This window comes from Rattus norvegicus, chromosome 1 (genome assembly GCF_021556685.1).
Source record: "Rattus norvegicus strain SHRSP/BbbUtx chromosome 1, alternate assembly SHRSP_T2T, whole genome shotgun sequence".
In the NCBI taxonomy this organism is placed as follows: Eukaryota; Metazoa; Chordata; class Mammalia; order Rodentia; family Muridae; genus Rattus; species Rattus norvegicus.
This window is the reverse complement of record NC_141534.1, coordinates 66,452,051-66,474,602: the sequence shown is the minus strand read 5'-3', so window position 1 is coordinate 66,474,602 and position 22,552 is coordinate 66,452,051. Positions and strand designations below refer to the sequence as shown.

At 47.6% G+C, this 22,552-nt stretch overlaps 1 protein-coding gene across 1 annotated transcript in view; it reads left to right on the top strand.

Moving 5' to 3' along the window:
- The window catches only part of Thbs2 (thrombospondin 2), a 29,304-nt gene extending 10,726 nt beyond the window's left edge, over positions 1 to 18,578 (top strand). The window contains 16 exon segments of the mRNA NM_001169138.1: positions 224 to 320; positions 1,747 to 1,917; positions 2,135 to 2,311; positions 3,076 to 3,249; positions 3,452 to 3,579; positions 3,656 to 3,808; positions 4,684 to 4,902; positions 6,435 to 6,542; positions 7,169 to 7,328; positions 9,415 to 9,533; positions 10,199 to 10,433; positions 12,367 to 12,594; positions 12,963 to 13,234; positions 13,773 to 13,870; positions 15,269 to 15,408; positions 16,589 to 18,578. Of these exon segments, the coding sequence (NP_001162609.1) occupies positions 224 to 320; positions 1,747 to 1,917; positions 2,135 to 2,311; positions 3,076 to 3,249; positions 3,452 to 3,579; positions 3,656 to 3,808; positions 4,684 to 4,902; positions 6,435 to 6,542; positions 7,169 to 7,328; positions 9,415 to 9,533; positions 10,199 to 10,433; positions 12,367 to 12,594; positions 12,963 to 13,234; positions 13,773 to 13,870; positions 15,269 to 15,408; positions 16,589 to 16,596 (2,487 nt within the window). The 3' untranslated portion in view covers positions 16,597 to 18,578.
- The last annotated feature ends 3,974 nt before the right edge of the window (positions 18,579 to 22,552 follow it).

The following is a 22,552-nucleotide window of genomic DNA, read 5'->3' as shown; positions in this document are numbered from 1 at the left end:
CTTCTTCCCCACCCAGGGGACTCAAAAGCTGGTGCTGTCATCTCTCTGCTCATGGTGGGAGGACAGAGTGTTGGTGTCTTGGGCCTGGCCAAGGCCTATATTTGAAGCAGGATTTGGAGACAGAAAAACACCTAGCCGTCCTACTGATGATCTTCTCTGCTCCTGTGACAAGTGTCCATTACGATCAATGATGGTTTTTCCGTGTACTTTTCTACACTTTCAGAAATTTAAAACAGTCTGCAATCAAATCACCTGCTCACCTGCAACTTGTGCCAACCCATCTTTGGTGGAAGGCGAGTGCTGTCCATCCTGTTCCCACTGTAAGTCCCCTGGGGAGAGCATGTTGTGAGTCTTAGCATCTGTTTATTTGTTTTGTGGCTTGAATAGAGGAGGGTGAGGCTCAAATTCCTAGAGATAGGCAGCGGAGGGAGCAGAGGGTGGCTAGGCCCCCTCATCAGCCACTAGCCAGTGTCCAGGAAGCCACTGAGAGTTCTAGAAGTTAAGTGTCTGCAGCTGGCCTATTCTGGCTCATCCCAGACAAGGAGGGCCCCAGTGATCCTGCAGGGACCAAAGTTCCAACTCCCAGGCCAAGAACAAGGCCCTCGTGTCAGTAGCTGCTGTGAGTCAGGAGCTGCAGCTAGACCTGGGCCGAGCGAACAGTTGCTTCGAAACCCATGGTACAGCAAATAAACACAAAATTCAGAGACTCTTACTCAATGAGTGATCCAAGTAACAGAGACATGGTCCAAGTGACCCAGACTGTAAGGTCCGACACTGTGGAGACAGAGTGGGGCTGACATCAGGAATCCCGGAGGTTCAGACACACTCTAGAAGTGCCCAAGCTGCCCCACTCAGAATCCTCCACTAGTCTGTGGGTCCCTGTGCCAGCTCTGGCTCTGGCCTCCAGTGATGCTCAACTGTGATTTCCTGGCACGAGCGGGCAGCCCTTCCCACCCTGTTACCATCGCTAAGTGTTCTAGATGCCTCTGGCCTGTTTTTATCCTGGTCTTTCCTTTTGGTGTGTTTCCAGACTCCCGGCTGCCTGCTCAACACAGCAATGCTGCTACCACAGTGCCGGGTGCCTGAGTCCGCTCCCCTTATATTGGCAAGGGCAAGGGTACAATAGACAGCTTGGGTATGGGAGCTAGGACGTCTGTGCTCAGTGCTGTCTGTACAGCCACTCTTCTTTCCTTCCTTCATTATCCAAAGGGACCCTACTGAGAGGACTAAGGGACAAGACCTACATAATAGGTCCCCAACATTGGTACACTATATATACCTTATGTGTCTATGAAAAATTGATTCCAGAAAGTTGCCTTTTTATTGATTTTTTCTTTATTTTAAAGTGTTTGGGGGGGGGGGACTATGCAACCTCTAATTTCAACCAGCGGTTGACATGTTGTTGCCTTGCACCTTATTCACAGAAGCTGTGTAGAAATGGACTCTTGGTGACCTTGAAAATATCCCCTGTAGAGAAGTTTCAGCATACTATTTGGGAGTCAGCCAGCCAGCTTTCCTAAACAGATCTAAACTACTTGTCCCTCATCCCTTAGTGTCCTCTTCCTTTTGAAGACACTTAAACTCTTGCCCAGGTGGTGGGCTCTTCCCAGAGAACCTTCCTCCTGTCAAGCCCTTCCCTACTAAGAGTCCCCAAAGCAGGCCCCATATGGTTGTAATGCCTGACCTCCCTAGGGCATGTGGAGGGGGAGGAGCCAACCTCCTGTGTTTGTCTACCTTCTTGGCTAGCTGCAGACAACGATGAGGGCTGGTCTCCGTGGGCAGAGTGGACCGAGTGTTCTGTCACCTGTGGCTCTGGGACCCAGCAGAGAGGCCGATCTTGTGATGTCACCAGCAACACCTGCCTGGGCCCCTCCATTCAGACAAGGACATGCAGTTTGGGCAAATGTGATACGAGAAGTGAGTGTCTGGGGCAGGGTGGATGGCTCCCCGTGTGGGTATGCCAATGGCAGTGGATGGCCTCTGGGAAGGCTTTGCTAGGAGAAGCTTTCTCCTGAGTGGGCATGTTCTCTCTACAGCCCTCTCAACAGGGATTAGCTAGGAAGGCAGATCTTGGGGCTTACCCCATGCAGGGTCACAGCCTGGGATATTGACCTCTTTGTGTTTCCTGTGCCAGTCCGTCAGAATGGAGGCTGGAGTCACTGGTCACCCTGGTCTTCGTGCTCCGTGACTTGTGGAGTTGGCAATGTCACCCGCATACGTCTCTGCAACTCACCAGTGCCCCAAATGGGTGGCAAGAACTGCAAGGGCAGTGGCCGGGAAACCAAGGCCTGCCAGCGTGCTCCATGCCCAAGTGAGTTGGTGCTGCTGGGAGTGTCAGGGGGGCTGACAGCTGCTGATCACTAAGGCCTCTTCCAACCTGGTTACTACATTAAAAGCCAGTGCAGCAGTGAGAGTGTGGCTGCTCTGTTGCTCTGATATCAGTGACCACCCCTGGTTTCCTACCCTGATTTCCTCAGTTAGCCTCAAGGCCTCTAACACAGATCAGTCAAGTGGACAGAGATTGTCACCTACAGAAAAATAAAGAATATGAACTTGGACCCGAAGCTCAGGACAGGGCTTTGCCTGTCTTAGTTACGTCAAGGTGCAGTTTAGGGGTCTTGCTTAGTATACCAGGACCTCCCCAGGGAGGCTGGGTTCTCACAGTACATTGGATGCAGGGGGATTGCTTCTACAACAGGTAATCCACACAGCTCCTCACTGCTCTCCTGCCCAATGCAATAAGAATCAGCCCCACAAAGTGTTTCAGATTGGAGGCTGATCACCTGCAGGCCTGGCTAGGTAAGGAAACTCAGGCTTCTGGCTATAAAAGATTGTAAGGATATTGTTTTAGAGGCAAAGCAATCTATCAGCAACTCTGTAATCAATATGCCTTCCTGAATATGGCTGTGGAAATCACAGTAGACCAGGCCTCTCTTTTCCCTTATACCCCAGTTTTATCAGCTACACTGGAATAGCCAGGACACCAACTTCACCTTCCCTCTGCTCTTGCTAATGCCAGTCATATCTGCATCCCTCCATCCTCCTCTCAGCCACCATCCCTGCTTCTCTCTATAGTTGATGGCCGCTGGAGCCCCTGGTCCCCTTGGTCAGCCTGCACAGTTACCTGTGCTGGAGGGATCCGTGAGCGCACACGTGTTTGCAACAGCCCTGAGCCCCAGTATGGAGGGAAGGATTGTGTCGGGGATGTGACAGAACACCAAATGTGCAACAAGAGGAGCTGCCCTATTGGTGAGAGAAAGAGAGAGAGAGAGAGAGAGAGAGAGAGAGAGAGAGAGAGAGAGAGAGAGAGAGAGAGAATGGAGCTGCCCCATGGGTGATAGGGCATGTGTACTTGAATGTATATATGCATGTATGTATGCCTGTGTGTGTGTGTGTGTGTGTGTGTGTGTGTGTGACCTTGTCTTATCCCTGTCTCCCATCCTCCATGCAGATGGATGCCTATCCAACCCGTGTTTCCCTGGAGCCAAGTGCAACAGCTTCCCCGATGGCTCCTGGTCCTGTGGTTCCTGCCCAGTGGGCTTTCTGGGCAATGGCACCCACTGTGAGGACCTGGATGAGGTTGGTACCTCTGCCTTGAGCAGTAGGGTGTCCTGTGGAGATCTGGAGAGAGACTCACTTCTGTTTGTCCTAACAGTGTGCTGTGGTCGCAGATATCTGCTTCTCAATTAACAAAGCTTCCCGCTGTGTCAACACCAACCCTGGCTTCCACTGCCTGCCTTGTCCGCCACGCTACAAGGGGACCCAACCCTTCGGGATTGGCCTGGAGGATGCTAAAACAGAAAAACAAGTAAGTGGTTCTGACCTGTGTTTCTAAAGGCTTGAAATAGTCAGCCAAGTCTAGGCAAGTGGAGAAGGAAAGGAAGGGAAAAGAAGGGAAAGGAAGGGAAGGGAAGGGAAGGAAAGGGAAGGGAAAGGAAGGGAAGGGTAGCTTTGTTGGGAGATGAACACAGAGGGGATCCTTTCTTATGGAAGCCTCTCAGGCTCTGTTCATCTGTAGTCTTTCCTACTGATACAGAAGAATCCAGATGTTTTCATGCACAGGGCCTATGAATTTCAGGGTAGCACTGACACCTTGGTCAGTTTTAGAATGCTATAGCAGAATACCTGAGGCAGGGTTGGGACAAAGGACAAAGACTTATTTCTCACAACTTTAGAGTCTTGAAACACAAGACTGACTACCAGGTACCTAGTTTGTGTCTCTGAGTTGTCAGAGAGAGAGAGAGAGAGAGAGAGATAGAGACAGAAAGAGAGAGAGAGAGACCGAGAGACAGAGAGAGACAGAATACAGAGAGACAGAGAGAGTGATTGGGGATTGATGAGAAGTGGTAGGGTCCCTGATGACTATACACCTCCAATGAGGCTTCTGAAGCCTTTACACTTGGATATGGACTCTAACACATGCCTCGGCAGGGTCACAGCAAAGCCATGGCAAGTGGTGTCACGCAGTAAGTTCAGAAATGGTATTTGTCTGCTTCAGATGACCACTAAAAAAGTACTCAAGTCAGCTTCCTGAGAAATTAATACTTTAAGAACCCAGCGTGATGCCAAACTCCCCATGTCCTCTCACAACGAGCTAGTCTCTTCGGATTCTCAGGGGTGCCTGTGGCCAACATCTTCCCTAGTAAGTCCTGTCCGTAGTTCATATTTCTCTTGATATTCTAGGTATGTGAGCCAGAGAATCCGTGCAAGGACAAGACTCACAACTGCCACAAGCATGCAGAGTGCATCTACCTGGGCCACTTCAGTGACCCCATGTACAAGTGCGAGTGCCAGACTGGCTATGCAGGTGATGGGCTCATCTGCGGGGAGGACTCAGACCTGGACGGTTGGCCCAACAGCAACCTGGTGTGTGCTACCAATGCCACCTACCACTGCGTCAAGGTGAGAGTCACAGTCGCCTCAAGCCAAGTGCCAGGACTCTGTGCTTCAGTCCCTCCTCAAGTTACTGTCAGTGGTCTGTCTCAACCCCTCATCAGTCACTATAGGAAGCTGTGCCTCAGCCCCTTTCATAAGTGAAGGGTTCTGCCTCTCGGTCTAGTTTCATCAATGAGGAGTCTGCCCCTCAGTCCTCTTCAGTCAGTGTAAGGGGCTGTCCCATCCCCACCCAGTGCCTCTTCAGTGATTTACTGCCAGGGGAGATTGGGCCAATTGGAAGCAATGATCTAAACAGCAAGACACTCCAAATTATCTTGTTCCCTCCTACACGCCACATGAACTTCCTACTCTGAGACTGGACCATGTTAGAGCTACACATCTTCTCAGAGCTGAGGGATGAAGACAGCGTGGGTCTGATGTGCGCTGTGCACAGGTGTCCACTCAGGAGTCCACCTGAAGCACCAATGCAGCTGGACTGTCCCTTCCTTTTCTTCCCATTCAAGGCATTGTTATGAAAAGCAGCACATGTGTACACAAATGCACACATGCATATGAACACATACTATGTAGGTATACACATGCACACATGTACACACACTATGTGCACATGCACATATACATACTGTATGTGTACACACTATAATGTGCACACACATGCATATACACATACACTTTTTATGTATATACAAGCATACACATATATTATGTATACATACACACATATGTACACTAAGAATGTACACACACATACACATACACTATGTATACACATATAAATATACACTGTATGTATACACACATACACACTATGTATATACACATGTGCAAATATACATATATACATGCACACACGTGCATATACACACAGACACACAAGAGAAAAGGCATCAACGTGGTTGAAACCAAAACTGCCCTTCCCTGCCCTGCCCTTCTTCAGTCCCTGAGTTGGGTCCCTGTGGCTCAGTTGGGTCACAGCACAGTGGACGGAGTGGAGTGGCTTTTATGCTGTTGCATGTCTTGAAGAGCTGGAGTGGCTCTCTTCTCCCTCCTTCTAAGCTTCATTTCAGTGCAGGAATTGCAAAGCTTCGACTGTGCACACCTGTAAGACAGCTTCTTCCTTTGGGACCTGCTGGCCAGTGAGGACTGAGCCTGCTTGCACACTGGAGCTCTTAGTTCATTTGATGGGAAAGCTGTGGGAAGGAGCAGGATGCTAAGCATCTGGCACCCCCGGGACAGGCACCCTCACCTTCCTCTGTTCTCCCAGGTGTCCGATCTCTTCCTGGGGATCCTGGGCTCCGAACAGGGCTCCTTTTGTCTCTACTCACGTGCAGCAGTGATGTAATTCCCAGGGTAGGACTCAGAACAGCGCATGTCCAGGCCAGCTGGCTCTGGTGCTCACTCTGCTTCTATCTGAGGACTTGTATCAGACATTTATACCCTTGGCTTCATAACTCTTGTTTTATTTCCCCCTGGTTTGGAAAGGACACTTTGGAATGCTTTCATGGTTGTGATTCCTCCCCCACCCCCTCCAATCACAGGACAACTGCCCCAAACTGCCAAATTCTGGGCAGGAGGATTTTGATAAGGACGGAATCGGAGATGCTTGCGACGAGGACGATGATAACGACGGCGTGAGCGATGAGAAGGTAGGAGGGGCGCTGCCCTCAACCACTGAGGGGTTGGAGAGACGAGGACTCTGAGGCTGCTCTCCTGACAGATATTTGTGAACAGCTCCCAAAGACCACCAATAGAGAAAGTCTGCAAATGCTGATTAGCTGGAGCACGGGGCTCCCTGGGGTACAGCTCAGAAAATGCTCACGACTTCACTTTCTCTAATTGCCTCAAAAGACCTTATTGGTTTCCTTTTCTTCTTGTGAGCTGTGCTTGACGCAAGTGACAGGCGCTACAACTGGAAGGTTTAACATGGGCTCATATACCCCCACCCCAGGATGGGTTCTCTATGGTGAGATTCCATGGTCTCCCCAACTTGCACACATCCATCCACACACTCACCTACTGTCTCATCCACTTGGCTTTCCTGTAAAGGAGAGGAGACTGACCCTTTGCAACAGGAAATCCCAACCCTCGTGGGGCGGGATAGCTACGTACAGAACCACAAGACTGCACGATGCTGAGATGGTGCCTCCCGGGGCTAGCTGGCTCCTTTTCTTAGTTTCCTCATTGGTGGTCTACTCCTAAGTGCTGAGTCGTCTTACAGCAGCCTGATGCATGGTCCGTGTTCTTTCTGATGTCTTTCTTCTGGTGTTTTTAGGACAATTGCCCACTTCTCTTCAATCCCCGCCAATTAGACTATGATAAGGATGAGGTTGGAGACCGCTGTGACAATTGCCCCTATGTGCACAACCAAGCACAGATCGACACGGACAACAATGGTGAAGGGGACGCCTGCTCTGTGGATATCGACGGGGATGGTCAGTGGCTTTGCCCAGCTTAGTGACACAGATCAGGGTTCATGGTTATAAGTGAGTTAGCATTTTGTGTACTCAGGTTCAGAGCCATAAATCAACTAACCATATAGAAAGACCATGCACAGAACATGCACAGATTTCTACATTTTAATTCATGTGTGTGTGTGTATGTGTGTGTGTGTGTGTGTGTGTGTGTGTGTGTGTGTGTAAGGCAGAGGGTGCAGCCCCGTGTGTGTGTAGGTCAGAAAACAATGTTCAGGAGTTGGTTCTGTCCGTCCTCCTTCTGGAAGCAGTTTCTCTCTGGGTGCCATGGCGTTGTGCACTCCGGTCGAGCTGTTCTGGGAACACGTAGCTGACTTTCCCGTGGCTTCCATACATCTCACCACAGAGTACTGCCACCCACCCACCACAGATGCTCACGGCTGCATCTGTTTTTTATTTGTCTTGTTTTAATGTGGGTTCTGAGGAGCAGACTTGGGTCACCAGGCTTGTGCTACAAGCACTTTTAGCCACAGAGCCATCTTACTAAGTAAGCCCTAGACCTTTACCATGCCGTTCATCTAAACAGCAAAATTATAATATAGAGATGGCTTTTAAGTATGTAACTAGATGGTTTGTAAACATCACTCCATTTTGTGTAATGAATTTGGACATTTGGATTTTGGTATCTTTGTGGTTCCTGGTAGCAGCCTTCCATGTGTGCCAGGAGCAACTGCATTTCTGTACATTTTAGAAGAGTTTAATTTATCTTTATACACTTACAAAAGCCATTCCTTAAACAGCTTGCCTTTCCCACAAGCCTCAGGTCCATTCTTCAAAAACCAGTTTTCTGCCTTTTCTTCCCCTGCCGTCAGCCCCACAGCTGTATCTTCTGCAGTCAATACTCCATCTAAAGCATCCAAGAATCCAGGCTCTTGCCACATTGTCTGCTCTGAAAAGGGTGTGAGGAGGGCTGCTTGTCTTAATTCCACTCACGTTCCTTATTGTTATTGATAAGGTCCAACCATAGCACCTGCATCCCTAGCCAGGTAGGGTAACACAGGCTTACCCTGTGAACCTGACATGTTACTGCAGGCTGACATTTTATCCTGAGACCCAGTGGCCTCTATGCCAGAGCCCAGAGACCTTCCACACCACTCTTGGAGCTCAGTCACTCCTCTCTCAGGTGTCCTTGTAGAGCCAGGAGACACTCTCTGCTTGACTCCCATGAGTCTCACCCCATTCCTCATCCATCCACAGCCTGGGTTTCCTCCATCCCCTCTGACTCTACCCTGCTATTTGGACCCATCTCAAGGTATATGCTCTTGTAGAACTTCCCAGTTAGCTTCCGCATCCAACCTTATCCGCCAGACCCATCACTCTGCCTTCTCGAAAGTTGATGATGCCGTCAGCAAGCACCTCGTGTCTGTCCTACTGTAGGCTGGGGCCTCTATTGTGCCAGCTGGGCTCTCAGGTTCCTATACCCCATCACTTTAAGGATCTTTTCTGTTAATCCCCTCACTCTCCAGAGTGGCCTCTTCTTCCTTGGGCTTTGTCTTCCTTCGGTTTGCCATTGTATCCTCCTTTTGAAAAATAATTATTTCTTTGGTCCTGGTGGACTTTATTCCCTATTTTCAGTTTCCAAGACCCTTGCTGATCTATCCGCACCATCACTTCTCTCCCGCTGTGTGTGGATGACGACTGAGAGGCAACAGCACTCTCAAGCTCTCATGTTCCTCGGGACTTAACTCACACTTTCTGAGATCTCCGTGGGAATAGCCAAAACAACAAAGTCAGAGGACACACCACACTCACCCTCTTCTGACTTGGCAGTATCGCCCAGAGAATCCCAAACACTCATTATATTTTAGGTTAAGGGAATTGGTTTTCTTTTTCTATCTATCTATCTATCTATCTATCTATCTATCTATCTATCTATCTATCTATCTATCTATTTATTTATTTTTTGAGACAGGGTCTCACTGGGAATTTGAATTCTAATGGAAAACAAAACTTTCCTAGAGAAAGTTTGTATGTTACTCAGTATGACCGAAAACAATGAACCTTCTCTAAACCCAGCGTCTTGCTACTCTGTTTCTCTCACCCACAGATGTTTTCAATGAGCGAGACAATTGCCCGTATGTCTACAACACTGACCAGAGAGACACAGACGGTGACGGCGTTGGGGACCACTGTGACAACTGTCCTCTGATGCATAACCCAGATCAGGTGATTTGATGTGTCCACACAGGGCTCTGTGATCCCCAGGAGCTGCTGCCCGGAGATGAGCCTTGAGGCTGACCCGCATCCAGAGCAGGGCGTTTCTCGTCATCAAACAGCTTCCTAGCCATGCTCCTGTGTGGTTCTCATCTGCCCTGCCAAGCATGACGACACAGATGCTATAAGCTCAGTTGGAACTTCTCACAGAGACCAGATCTAAGCACATTATATCTAGGTGGCCGCAGGCCAGGGGAGGAAGTGAGTTCCCCCCACACTGTCTGGGGAAAATTAGTCTCCATGGTTATCCTGAGGCAAACCCAGAACTAGCCCCATTTCCAGGCTTGCCTTTGGAAGGGACCGGAAGAATGTGACCAGGAATATGGTCTGCAAAGCATACAGCAATGGTGGAAACAGTGGTGCTCACGATAACCGAGTGGCATTAGCTATAAGAAGTCCCTATGAGATGGGGCACAGGCTAGAGATCCTGAACCCAGGAGTCGGTTCCAAGCTCTCTTCTGTGTGGACAGCAAGTGAGCCAGCACACCCCAGTTTTGCGCCTCGGCCCCCAGTGCTGGCCTGTATCATGAGGGGGTGGGCCTCTAGTCTAGTACCCGAGTCTTTGTGTGCTTCCTCGGGGAGTATTCATGCTGTCCACTTCCTGCTCCGTCCCCCAGATGGATCAGGACAATGATCTCGTTGGAGACCAGTGTGATAACAATGAGGACATAGATGATGACGGCCACCAGAACAACCAAGACAACTGCCCATACATCTCCAACTCCAACCAGGCTGACCATGACAATGACGGCAAGGGGGATGCCTGTGACTCCGATGATGACAACGATGGTGTTCCAGATGACAGGGACAACTGCAGGCTTGTGTTCAACCCCGACCAGGAAGACTCGGATGGTGGGTGCCACCCTTCCTCGGCAAACCACATGAGCAGTCCTGCAGAGATGGCTGGTCTTCTGTCTAGCCTGCTGGAAGTCTCTGCTTCTTCTTGTGTGCCTATTATTCTTTTTTATATACTTTCTTTTTCCTTTTGGTTATTTCATTTATTCACATTTCAAATGTTGCCCCCTTCCCAGTTTCCCCTCCGCAAGCCCCCTATCCCCTACCCACTCCCCCTGCCCCTATGAGGGTGGTCCCCCACCCGCACACCCATTCCTGCCTTAGCGCCCTAGCCTTCCCCTACCCTGGGTCATCAAACCTCTACATGACCAAGGGGCCCCTCCTAGTGATGCCAGATAAGGTAATCCTCTGCTACATATCCAGCTGGAGCCATGCCACCCCCCTTACCCTGTGTACTCTTTGGTTGGTGGTTTAGTCCCTGGGGACTTTGGGGGTCTAGTTGGTTGATATAGAGGTGAGGTTTGTTTGTGGGTGTCAGGATGAGGAAACCTTTCAGCATTTGTTTGCTTTTGAAATGTTTGGTAAACACCTAAAAAGAAATAGATTAGCTGAATGCAGCCAGCCAGTGACAGGACAGGGTGGGGGGAGGTTATTACTTTGTAGCTGTTACAGAAAATAGGGAAGGTGTGAAATAGAAGGTCTTGTGCACATCAGTGGTCTGTTGCTGTGCAGGCTCTAGAGGAAGTCACACCCCGGGAAGAAGGCAGGCAGTCCTGAATAACAAAGAAAGCACGTAGCTGCGCTTGCTGATAGGCTGGTCACTAACCCCTCCCAATGGGCAGGATGATTCAAGCTCTCTTTGGAAGACACTTATCCTGAACAAATGGAGACCAGGAGTCCTGGGGTGTCGAGCCAATATGACTCAGAAGCACGTGAAAAGACTGGCCAAGGCCCCAGGGCAGCTGCAGGATTCTCCCTGCATAGGAAAGAGTGCTTTCAGCAGAGAGCCCCCAGCTTAGTGCAGACACTGGTGCAGACAGTGGGAGGTGACCTTTGGCTCACCTAGGAAGGGGGCTGGGAAGGAGAGGTGAAGGGTACTTTTATTACTTTTAAGATGCTGTTACCAAGGCTGGGGAATAGATTAATTGGTAGAGCACTTGTCTAGCATGAGAACTCAGCACTACCCAGACAAGGCATAGCAATCTATAACTCAGAAGGGAGAAGCAAGAGGACCATTCAAAAACCATCCTTGTCTCTATCCTCACCTCCAGTCTGAGCTGAGCCTGCGCTGAGGCCCCGTCTCCAGAAAAGAAAAAGCTGGTACATCCAATTATGTGCTTCACGCAGTAGGGGGCCTATGATATTGGATACCAGAACTGAAAACTGGTTTGAAGAATGGGGAAAAAAATCAAGATATCAATCTAGATACCAAATATGGTTTCTTTTCTTCCTTTTGAAATAAGAGGTCACAACAGAGTGCCTGGTTTACTCCAGTGCCTCTGCCTTTGGGCATCTCACTGTGTCCAAGAACAGGGCACAGGCATGACCTAACCCCCTTTGCAGACAAACCTCACTGGGTCTGATCTCCCTAGGGGAAGACATGTGCACTGGAAGGGTTCTACTTCAAATGCCAAATGAATTAGAGTGGCTCCAGTTACTGAGAATGACAATGAGAAGTGAGCTTAGAGAGACATTGGCAGCAGCCAACTTTCTGTTTTCAACTCTGAATGCAGAGCTCTTGGGAGGGCTTTACAGTGCTCTCCTTGGCTGTAGCATTTGCAGTGAGGATGTTTTGGAAAGCCTTCATGGGTGGGATTCCTTAGAGCTTTACAAGTTCAATGTCTGGGAGGCAGTTGTCCCTCAATCCACAATTAACCACAAGGAGCACAGCCTCAGATCTTAGGGACCCAGAGGTCTCTGCTTGTACACACAGAGGGAAATGCAGACCTCCTAACTTGTCCCCTTGTGTTTGTTTCTTCCTTATCCATAGGCGATGGCCGAGGTGATATTTGTAAAGATGACTTTGACAATGATAATGTCCCAGATATTGATGACGTGTGCCCCGAGAACAATGCCATCACCGAGACAGACTTCAGAAACTTTCAGATGGTCCCTCTGGATCCCAAGGGGACCACACAAATTGATCCCAACTGGGTAATTCGTCACCAAGGCAAAGAGCTGGTGCAGACAGCAAACTCGGACCCTGGCATCGCCGTAGGTGAGCTGGAGATCCTGTAGGTGATGCTGTTGTATGGTCAAGTGAGGCCATGCGGTCAGGATTCAGGGTAATTTCTTCTGTTAGCCTTACCCTTCCTTGGTGTGTGGAATAGGCTCCCTTCATAATCTGGTTAAAAGCTCAGGTTTGCAACTCTCTGGCCTATGGGAATTTGGGTTCTGTAAGCCACAGTCTCTCTGAAATAGTAACTGGAGCCTCTGCCATAAAACTTTCAACTGGGTCACACGTCCTTTCACTGACCTGTCAATGATGAGTGTGGGCTATCTAAGCTCTTCCGAGCCATGTTTCTGTAAAATGGACTCCCATGTGCTTTTCCCTGGGCCTCCAGACCATGTTTCCTCTGCACTCAGGTTTCGATGAGTTTGGGTCTGTGGACTTCAGCGGCACTTTCTATGTCAACACTGACCGGGACGATGACTACGCCGGCTTCGTCTTTGGCTATCAGTCAAGCAGCCGCTTCTATGTGGTGATGTGGAAGCAGGTGACCCAGACCTACTGGGAAGACAAGCCCAGTCGGGCTTACGGCTACTCTGGTGTGTCACTCAAAGTAGTAAACTCCACGACTGGTACTGGCGAGCACCTGAGGAATGCCCTGTGGCACACGGGAAACACGGAAGGCCAGGTGAGGGACTGGGAAGCTGATGACCTCTTCTAGACAGACCCTGCACTCCTAACCCAGTCCAGAAAGACACCCTTCTGCTCTCACTTTTAATCAAATAACCATCATTTTAATAGTTGGTGTCTAATACCTACTTTATTAAACACAAGATGCCCAGCGCTTCTGAAAACATGATTGGCAAGATTGAACACGTGTCCAGTCTCTTGCAGAGACAGGACTTGACAGTGTCAGTTCTGTTCATAGCTCCACGCCCAAGAAGCAGAAGATAGGAGTTCAGATCCATGACTGTCTGGGTCAAACATTCATGCTCTTGGCGCTAACAGTAACACACCCTTGCAGTGGACTTAGATGCACACCTTAGTATCCCATAGCTGTGCATAGTAGGGTAGACAATTCACAGCTTTCAAAGTAGAGCGTACAAAACAAAATGTACTAGGGAGATAGCACAGCAAGTGGGTTATTACTTTGCACAGTCCGGGGTCGAGGGGAGAATGATAGAGAGGCGTGTATCTCACGCTTCAACAATGCTGCTTTCCCACAGGTTCGAACTCTATGGCATGACCCCAAAAACATTGGCTGGAAGGACTATACCGCCTACAGGTGGCATCTGATTCACAGGCCTAAGACAGGCTACATGAGGTAAGGGCAGTTGTGCACTTCTCTCTGTCCAGTGATAGGCCACATCATTAGTGGGTGGGCTAATCTTCTCCATTAAACAGCCAGTCTGCCTCTCTATTGGATAGTTGTTGTGTGTGGTTTTAAATGCTACCACCTTTCCCAGAATCAGACTATGCTCTGGCCTCTCCTGACTTCCCTTTTGTTCTGCCCTCCTTTGGTTCTGAGAGGTGACTACACTATCAGTGCTCTCTCAGCTTCCCTGAAAAACACACACACACACACACACACACACACACACACACACACAGTTTGTTACTTTACCACTTGTCTTCTAGGCACAATTGCTGGGTCTTAAACCACCCACAACAGATAACCAGATAGCTTTTATATCAGATGAATAGTTTGTTTCCCATTGCATAGACATTCGATGTCCATTCGATGGACAATTTGCCTTCTCTGTCTACCTTCCCATTGGAGATTATCAATAAATAACTATGCTGTAATGAGCTCCTTTACATTCTTCTCTGGATTCCTCAGTTTTTAATGCCCTTTCTCATCTATTTTGCATCCTTCCTATACATTACTTTAAAAAAACTGAGGTTTTTTTTTTTTAAACAAAGTAAACCATGTCTTAAATACTTATTGGCTAGTATACAAACTTCCACATCCATCTGGATGGAATCCACTTTCTTTTGTATATGATAAGCAAATGCTTTCCCATTCAGTCTCACCCCTGATGGCTATCTGGTGTCTGCACATTCCGGAGGGTCTGGGTGGGTAGGTCTCAACTGGTGTGTGGGATGTAAGGTCCCTGCAAAGAGGTTCCATCTGTCATGTGCTTCATCAGGAAATTCTGTGGCGTCACTTTGCATTCTGAGCTGGGACGATAGAGTCCTGTCCCCACTCTCAGGCAGCTCTTACAATGGGACAAAGATGAAACTCGGGATCTTCAGGGGAAATGAAAGCTTTGGGAGCCACACTCAAGGAAGACGTAGGTCTAAGTAAGAGGAACAGGCTCCCATCCCCCACAAACAGCCTGGAAACACCCTTTACCCTTTACACTGCCTTGGCTCTTGAAGACAAGCTACTGCAGATCGCAGTCACACAACCAAGGGTACAGCAGCTTCGCCTGTGAGGAGGAATGAGCTGTCCAGATTCTGCTGCACGACAGGAGTTAGTGTTTCTAAAGGGAAAGTAAGTCCTGCTCAGACCCCCAGCAGAGCGTGTGGCTACAGATCCCTCTGTGTTTGTCTGGGTGTAGATCAGAGAGCACTTGGTGAGCAGACACAGGTCATGCATTTATCCATAGCACTAAACAGGGAGAATAGATTCCTCTTGGCCAAACCAACCACAGGCCCCAGGGAATGTGCTGCAGAGTTTCAAGTTCTCTTTTGTTCTTTATTCCCTTACCTGTTTTAGAGTCTTAGTGCATGAAGGAAAGCAGGTCATGGCTGACTCAGGACCAATTTATGACCAAACTTATGCTGGTGGACGGCTGGGTCTGTTTGTCTTCTCCCAAGAAATGGTCTACTTCTCAGACCTCAAGTATGAGTGCAGAGGTGAGTACATGCTCCCACCAGGGAATGGCCCCTCAGGGCCAGGACGGACTGACAGGTATCCGTTTTCCTGCCTGTGGAGGCTGCATTCAGGGGAATGAACTGTTGCTATGAGCTAGGGCTTCTGCTCTTCCCAGCAAAGATGTGGTTTAGACAATGTAATTTCACTTTCTTCCTTCTTTCCTTCCTTCCTTCCTTCCTTCCTTCCTTCCTTCCTTCCTTCTCCTTCTTTCTTCTCCTCTGCCTCCTTTTCATCCTTCTCCTCTCTCTTCTTATGCTTCTTTCCCGGGGGTTTCTTTTGTTTTAAATTGAATTTGAATGCCATTGGTAGTACAATACTTTATGACTACCACAGCTGTGCCTGACACTGTATTGAGTTCTAGTGCTTTTTGTTTCTATACTTTGTGAATTTCTAGGGTCATTTTATATTACTACCTTTACTAAAGATTGAAATAAGAAGGGAAGGGAAAGGAAGAGGGAAGGAAGGAGGAAGGGGAACAGGAAGAATAGAAGTAGGGGAGGAAAGGCGGCCCCTTCTTAGATAGACTGCTAGTTAATTTATCTGAACCAAAATATAAATCCGAAAGCAAACTTGACCAATGTAGTCTAAGGGCATGCCATTTATAGAGGAGATTAATAAAGCTCTAAAATATTTCACAAAGCTCATACACTGAAAATAATACACAAATCAAGGAGAAGCAAAACCAAGAACCGTGTTTTCTCTCCTTCTCCCACTGAAGGTCTTTACTCACGTCATGATTCCATTGAAGATATTTCTTTTTTAAAATGTATCCACTTATTAATACCTCCACCTACATATGTATCCTTCCAAACACGTATTTATACATCTGGCCATCCAAAGGCCTATTTATCCATTTGTCTGTCCACCCTTCTGTCTTTCCATCCATTCACTCGTCTACTGTGTCCAAAGCTCTCTGTCATTTATCAATCTGTTCCACTTATCTACCTTACATATGCAGCCCTAAAATTAAAATAATGGTATCTGTGGTCACGCACGTAATATTAGTACTTGGGAGTCCGAGGCAGGAGGATGGCTTCATTTGAGGCCAGTCTGAGCTACATAGTGAGTTCTGGGCTACGAGTGTGAGGTGGAAAAACAAAGAAACCTAGTAAAATGCCCCCTGGTTGTTTCTTCCTAATCCTGTTGCTCCCTCTCTTCTAGATGCCTAGAGAGCAGGGTTCCAGCTCCAGCAGTGTGCTGCCAACACCCCTTCCTGGACGCATCGGTCCATCTTGGCCCTCGCAGCTCTTCTGCCATGCAGCATTTCCTGTTTCTTGGCCTTACCTGAGTGGATCTTCACCTCCTTCATCAGCACTGAGGTCCAGTGCCTTCCGAGGCTAAGCACCTAGGGAGCCCCAAGAGGAGCATCAAGCCTGCTGCTGGGGAACAGTTGGAGGAGACTGAGGCTCCCTGCGGAGCGGACATGGAGCTGTCGCTGCATTGCCCTTTCTTGTTTGTTTAAAAAGAATGACGTTTACATGGAAAATGTAATTACTTGCAGTATTTATGTGTATATGGAGTTGAAGGGAATATTGTGTATAAGTCATTCTCATAAATTAAGCATGAAAAATAATCGCTCACCTACTTCCAGTGCTTAATGTTGTCAACTGTTCTTGGATTCGTGCTGTTCTACAATAACACACAAATCCTGTGAGGCTGATTAGGAAGAAAGACCAGGTGAACCCGGCTGCAGTAAGGAAGAAGCCAGAAGGCAGTCACCTGAGACTGTGGCCCCTTGTCCAGTGATTTGAAACATTAACGAATTAGAACATGGAAAGGGATTGCAAAGTTAGAAGCAAAGCAGTTCTTCTTTGGCCGCAGTTAAAGATGACTTGACAGAGACAGAGAAGCTATGTCCTTGCAAAGGGGAATATTTCAGGGTTCCAGCCGTAGGCTTCTCAGTGCTTTCAGAAGAAAGGCTCAGCAGAGACAATGTCCCTTTAAACTGGCTGCCTGGGTTGGGCCTTTCCGAAAGCATACTGACTGCTGGGATCTCTGTCTGGGCATCCTTCCCTGTCCCTACTACTAGGAAACAGACTGGCAGATAGGTTGGTGGATGCACTTTGGTACCCTACTCCTACTCTAGGCTTTGGAATGATGCAAACGTTGCTTTTGCCAAGTTTGGTAACACGTTTCATTAAGGTTCCAGGTACAGGTTTCGTTACTATTTATTAAATGATTTGGAATATAGCTCCACTCACCAATAATTTATTTTAAACATATGAAGTAACAAGCATGTAGTATGGTTTCTGGAACTAAGCGTATGACAAGGATATAATGATATAAAGACATGCAAATATCTGCTGTTTGAAATACAAGGCTTTATGTCATGATAAAATGGAACCTTAATATGCATACTTACCAACAATTTTAATTCAGTTCTTTTTAATATGATCAATTTGCTGTATATAGGTTTGGTTTTTTTTTTTTTTTATTTTAACGCTGAAGGAAACGTCATTTTTTCCAGACACATCCATTAATCAGTCACACCATTACAGGCATAGGCTCGATTTATTTTATTTTATTTTGTTTTTTGCTTTAAGCTGCATGATCTCCCAGCAGGAAGTACTATCTCTCTCACTCCACATGAGTTCAGCGGAAGTATATCTTGTCCCTCTGGGGAGCAGGGCTCACAATCCCCTTTCTGGTGATGGCAACTGAATTTCTAAGTCAGATAGAAAGAATCCATGATTTTGATCTGAGTTTCCACAATTTGTCTTGCTGCAGTTACTTGTGTTGAAATCACTGAGGGGGAGTTTCCTTGTGACTTGTTATCCTGCACGTTTTAGATTTTTTGTTGAGCTGTATTCCCAAGGCCAGCACAGAATCGGGAGACTTCTGACCATGAGGATGTGAAGAACATTTAGGTCTCACTTGGGCATTTGGTACAATGGTACAAGGTGGTGGGGGCGATGTGAATACATTCAATGTACCATATTATTTTTGTAAATTATTTATGTAGTTTTTTTTTAAAAAACAAAAGCTTCTCAATACATTAATGAAACATTGTTTTTGCCAAAGATTGTAAATATTTATTTATTTGTTCATTGGGTTAAATTTCACCACCAAAACCCTGCATTTAGCTAGCGCTTCATTTTTTTATACCGAAGATTATCAACAGCAAATAAATTATAAAAAGGTTTCTATAAATGAATCTCTCTCCCTTTTTTAAAAGGATTAGTGGGATTCCTTCTGGAGGGTGCTGGGCATCTTATCCAGGGAGAACTGACATTTTGCTTCTGGAAAATGGCTGCAGGCTTTCCCAGATGTGTGGAGGTTCAAGGTTCAAAGCAGTTGTCTTTGACATAGGTCCTCCTTCAGTAGAAGTCCCCAGGGTGCAGGTTACTCACTGTCAGACAGGAGCAGAACCTTTTAATGACTCGAGCAAGAATCCCTAAAGGACTCAGAAAAGGCCGACACACAGGGTTGGCTCACGAACATTTAGGGTCTGCTACCTCTGCTGATCCCAAAGAGAGGAAAGAGAAAAGACCCGGCAGCCCACAGCAAAGCAAGTTGTGGTCTGGTGTGAAGTCTGGTGATCGCAGCACTGCAGCCTGGGATTTTGTCAGTATCTAGCTGATGGGAAGACGCCTGCATGTGATGGTAGACTTAAGCACATGGAGACATAGAGGAGAAATGGGAGGGGCAAAGACAGAGGCAGAATGGGTGTCTTTGGCTGCAATAGTGGGTCTGACAGCAAGTGGTGAGGTGGTGAGACACCAGGACTGCTCCCTGTGTTGGCATGCTGGGTGGTGAAGCCTCTAGTATTGGTCAAGTTGAGTGGGTGAACTTGAACTGGTAACTATAAAGGAAAAGGCATGTGTACATCAGTGAGCAGGACTTTGCAAAGCTTAGGACCACTGTGGGAAGGGATGGGACATAGCCTTAGCTGGTCAATGGGGAGTTATGGAAGAACACTTAACACATGTTTAATTCAAGAAACAGAAAAGGCCCAGGAAAGGATTGAGCAGTGCCAAAACGCCACTCTTAAGGTGGAACCGCGCTCAGTTGCTCATTTGTATATAATACTTTTCTGTTTGATCTACAAACACATGTGAGTTCTCTGACAGCATCCCCTACTGTCCCTTGACCCTTAGCATGGAGTCACTGTCCTCAGGACGGAGTCTTGTGTATCCACCGCCTGACAGGAAGTGACTTATGTGAGAGAATGGCTCCATGTATCTTCTCTCTGCTGCTTTTCACACATTTTGCACGATCTTCAGGCTGCACACTTTCAGCCTATGGCTGAATGCCATGATTCTGGGAGCTGAGACTGTCTGCTATAGGTATTAAAGGTTCCAATGTGAACTCTGGGTGTACACTGCGGCCCTGTGCAATGGAAGAGTCTATATTATAAAAGATACCTTGTTCTCCAGTGACTTAACTTGGGGTGTGTGACTACCAGGAAAGGGAGAAAGCTTTGGGGGCAGAATCATGATATAATGATTTAACAATATAATGGTTTAACACAATGATTTAGTTATTTTTAATTAATTAAATTTAATTAATATAATATTTTAACAAATTCTTGATTTGTGCTTCTCCCAGTGCTAGGCTGATATGGACAAGAGAGATATTAGAAGCTTTATGGCCATGGGACATTTTAGAAACTCAGGCTGATTCCCTTTGTTTACTCTGGGTTTTTAGGGCAATGCCCCGGGAGCAGAATGGTCACTAGGGTTGCAAGAACAAGTTTAGGGGAATCAGGGTGACTTTGCTAGTTCTCGGGCAACAGTGGAATGGAACTGGTGACACGTGTATCGAGGGTTCTGCTGAGACGTGAAAGCACACATGAACATGTATGTGGTGGTTCCCTTTCTCACTCACGGTTTTCCAGAGCTAACACCCCAGTGCTAGTGAGGCAGTTGAGAGAACGGATAGCCAAGCCAGCTGCCTCCTAGGGAGGGGTGCTGCTCTGCTCCCAGGGAAGATGCTTGGCAGAGCATACTGTTCTGATGAGAGAACTCACTGCCAAGGTAGCCAGGACAGTAGCCTTGGAACCCCCTTAGGTACTTTTGCCAAGAAACCTGTGCTGCAGCCACCAGTGTCTGTCCCAAGCACCTCTTACCTTTTGTTTCATCTGTACAACACAGGAGGAGAGAGGCTTGCCTCTGACCCTTCTCATTACAGGTGATGTTCTGAGAGGCCTTGGAGCATGGGTTGGCACTGAGTCTAGGCAGCTGTCCCCACCTTGCCTCCCCGGAAGCACTGTGTGTGTTGCTAACTGTGGCAGGACTCCACCTACCTCTCACAAGCTGACTCAGGTTTTCACTCTTGGTTGTCCTTTGCCTCATATGACGGCCTTGTCATTCTAAGCATATCATTACGAGGGGTGATATCAAAGACACACTTTGCACATGCCTTAGCTCAGAAAGCCAGAGAATCAGATCTAAACTGAGCACCCTGTGAATTGGTGTCGGATATTTATCGGCTGACAGAGGCAGGTAGCAGTTGTGGAGGGGGAGGTTGAGGCAGAAAGAAACACTGTAGAAATGTCAAAGCCTATGGTTCTGGAGAAGATTCTCCTGAGAAACCACAGGACACATTATGTTCATATTTGTGCCTGCATGAAGCGCATGTCTGTGCATGCTTGTGTGGGACAGGTGTACAGATGTGTTGTGTTTAATGAGTCAGCCTGTACTCACCAACATGGCAGATGCTACACACACACACACACACACACACACACACACACACACACACACACACACACACTTTCCATCATTTCCATGAAATGAACTCAAGAAGGAATGGGTCAGCATTAGCCAGGCATCGGAGTGCAGGGTGTGGGTCTGTGGGGTACACGGTGTGAGCTATGCTTGTGCTCTTTGGGGGAGGGAGCCATGTGTTCAGATGAGTCACCTATTTAGCTTGGAGTGAGCAGCCAGCTCTGGCTCCTTTAGCCTTATGATGTGAAGAGAGGGCGGATGTCTAATATACTCAGTGAGGGCTTTGATGTCTAAGCCATACAGTTATACCTAGAGCATCTGAGACGCTCTGGCATACAAATCTGTAGCAAAATTTGTTATTAATTATTGTCCCCTGCATGGAAGTGTGCTACTGATCTTATCTTTAAAGAAACTAGAAACCTTCTGGCCAGGGAAACTGCTCAGAAGTTCTGCCCTCTTTCATAGCTTGGCTTGGCCAGTCCCTGGTCAAGCTACTTAGCTATTCCAAGTCTTTTCTCCTTATCTATTACAGAGCAGGAATAACGCTTTGCTTAGTGGAAGTGCACTGGATAGTTTTAGGTCAACTTGACTCAAGCAAGAGTCATCAAGTGGAAGGACCATCATTTGGGAAAATACCTACATAAGATTGGCAGGTACGCAAGCCTGTAGGGCATTTTCTTAATTAGTGATTGATAGAAGAGGGTCCTGCCCATTGTGGGAGGGCCACCAGATATTGGGTTCTATAAGAAAGCAGGCTGAGCAAGCCATGGGGAGCAAGCCAGTAAGCAACACCTCTGTGGTGTCTGCTTCAGAGACTCCTATGGCTGAATTAGGGAAAGGGTGGAAGATGCTGAAGGGGAGGGGGACCCCATAGGAAGACCTGGACCTCAGAGAGTCCCAGACACTAAGCCACCAACCACACAGCATACATGGGCATATATATAGCAGAGGACTGCCTGGTCTGGCCTCCGTGGGAGAAGATGCACCCTTGAGAGACTTGAGTCCCCAGGGAAGGAGGGATGGGATGAGAAACTGGGGGACGGGGAGCAATGGCTGGAATGTAAATAGATAAAATAATAATAAAAGAGGAGATATTGTGAAAGTTGATTGAAATGAATAGTAAAGGATAAATTAAACTCTTCATTTGAATGTTTTGAAGTAGATAAGTGAAAACAGAATTAGTGTGAGGAAGAGAGAGACCATAACAGAACGAGGACAGGACACACACTGTGGGTCCATTACAGACCTGGGAAAGGGCACTTTGCATCACCTTGGGGTAGTGTGAGAACCAGAAGCCATGAGAAGCCTTTGAACGACATCATCAGTGGGAGCGTGAAAAGTGAGGTAGGCCTGAGCCACAGAGCATGGGCATTGAGGTCAGAAGGTGAGGGAGGTCAAACTCCTCAGGAACATCTCCAAGGGGATGCTCAAACGCCCAATCCTAATCAAACTCTCT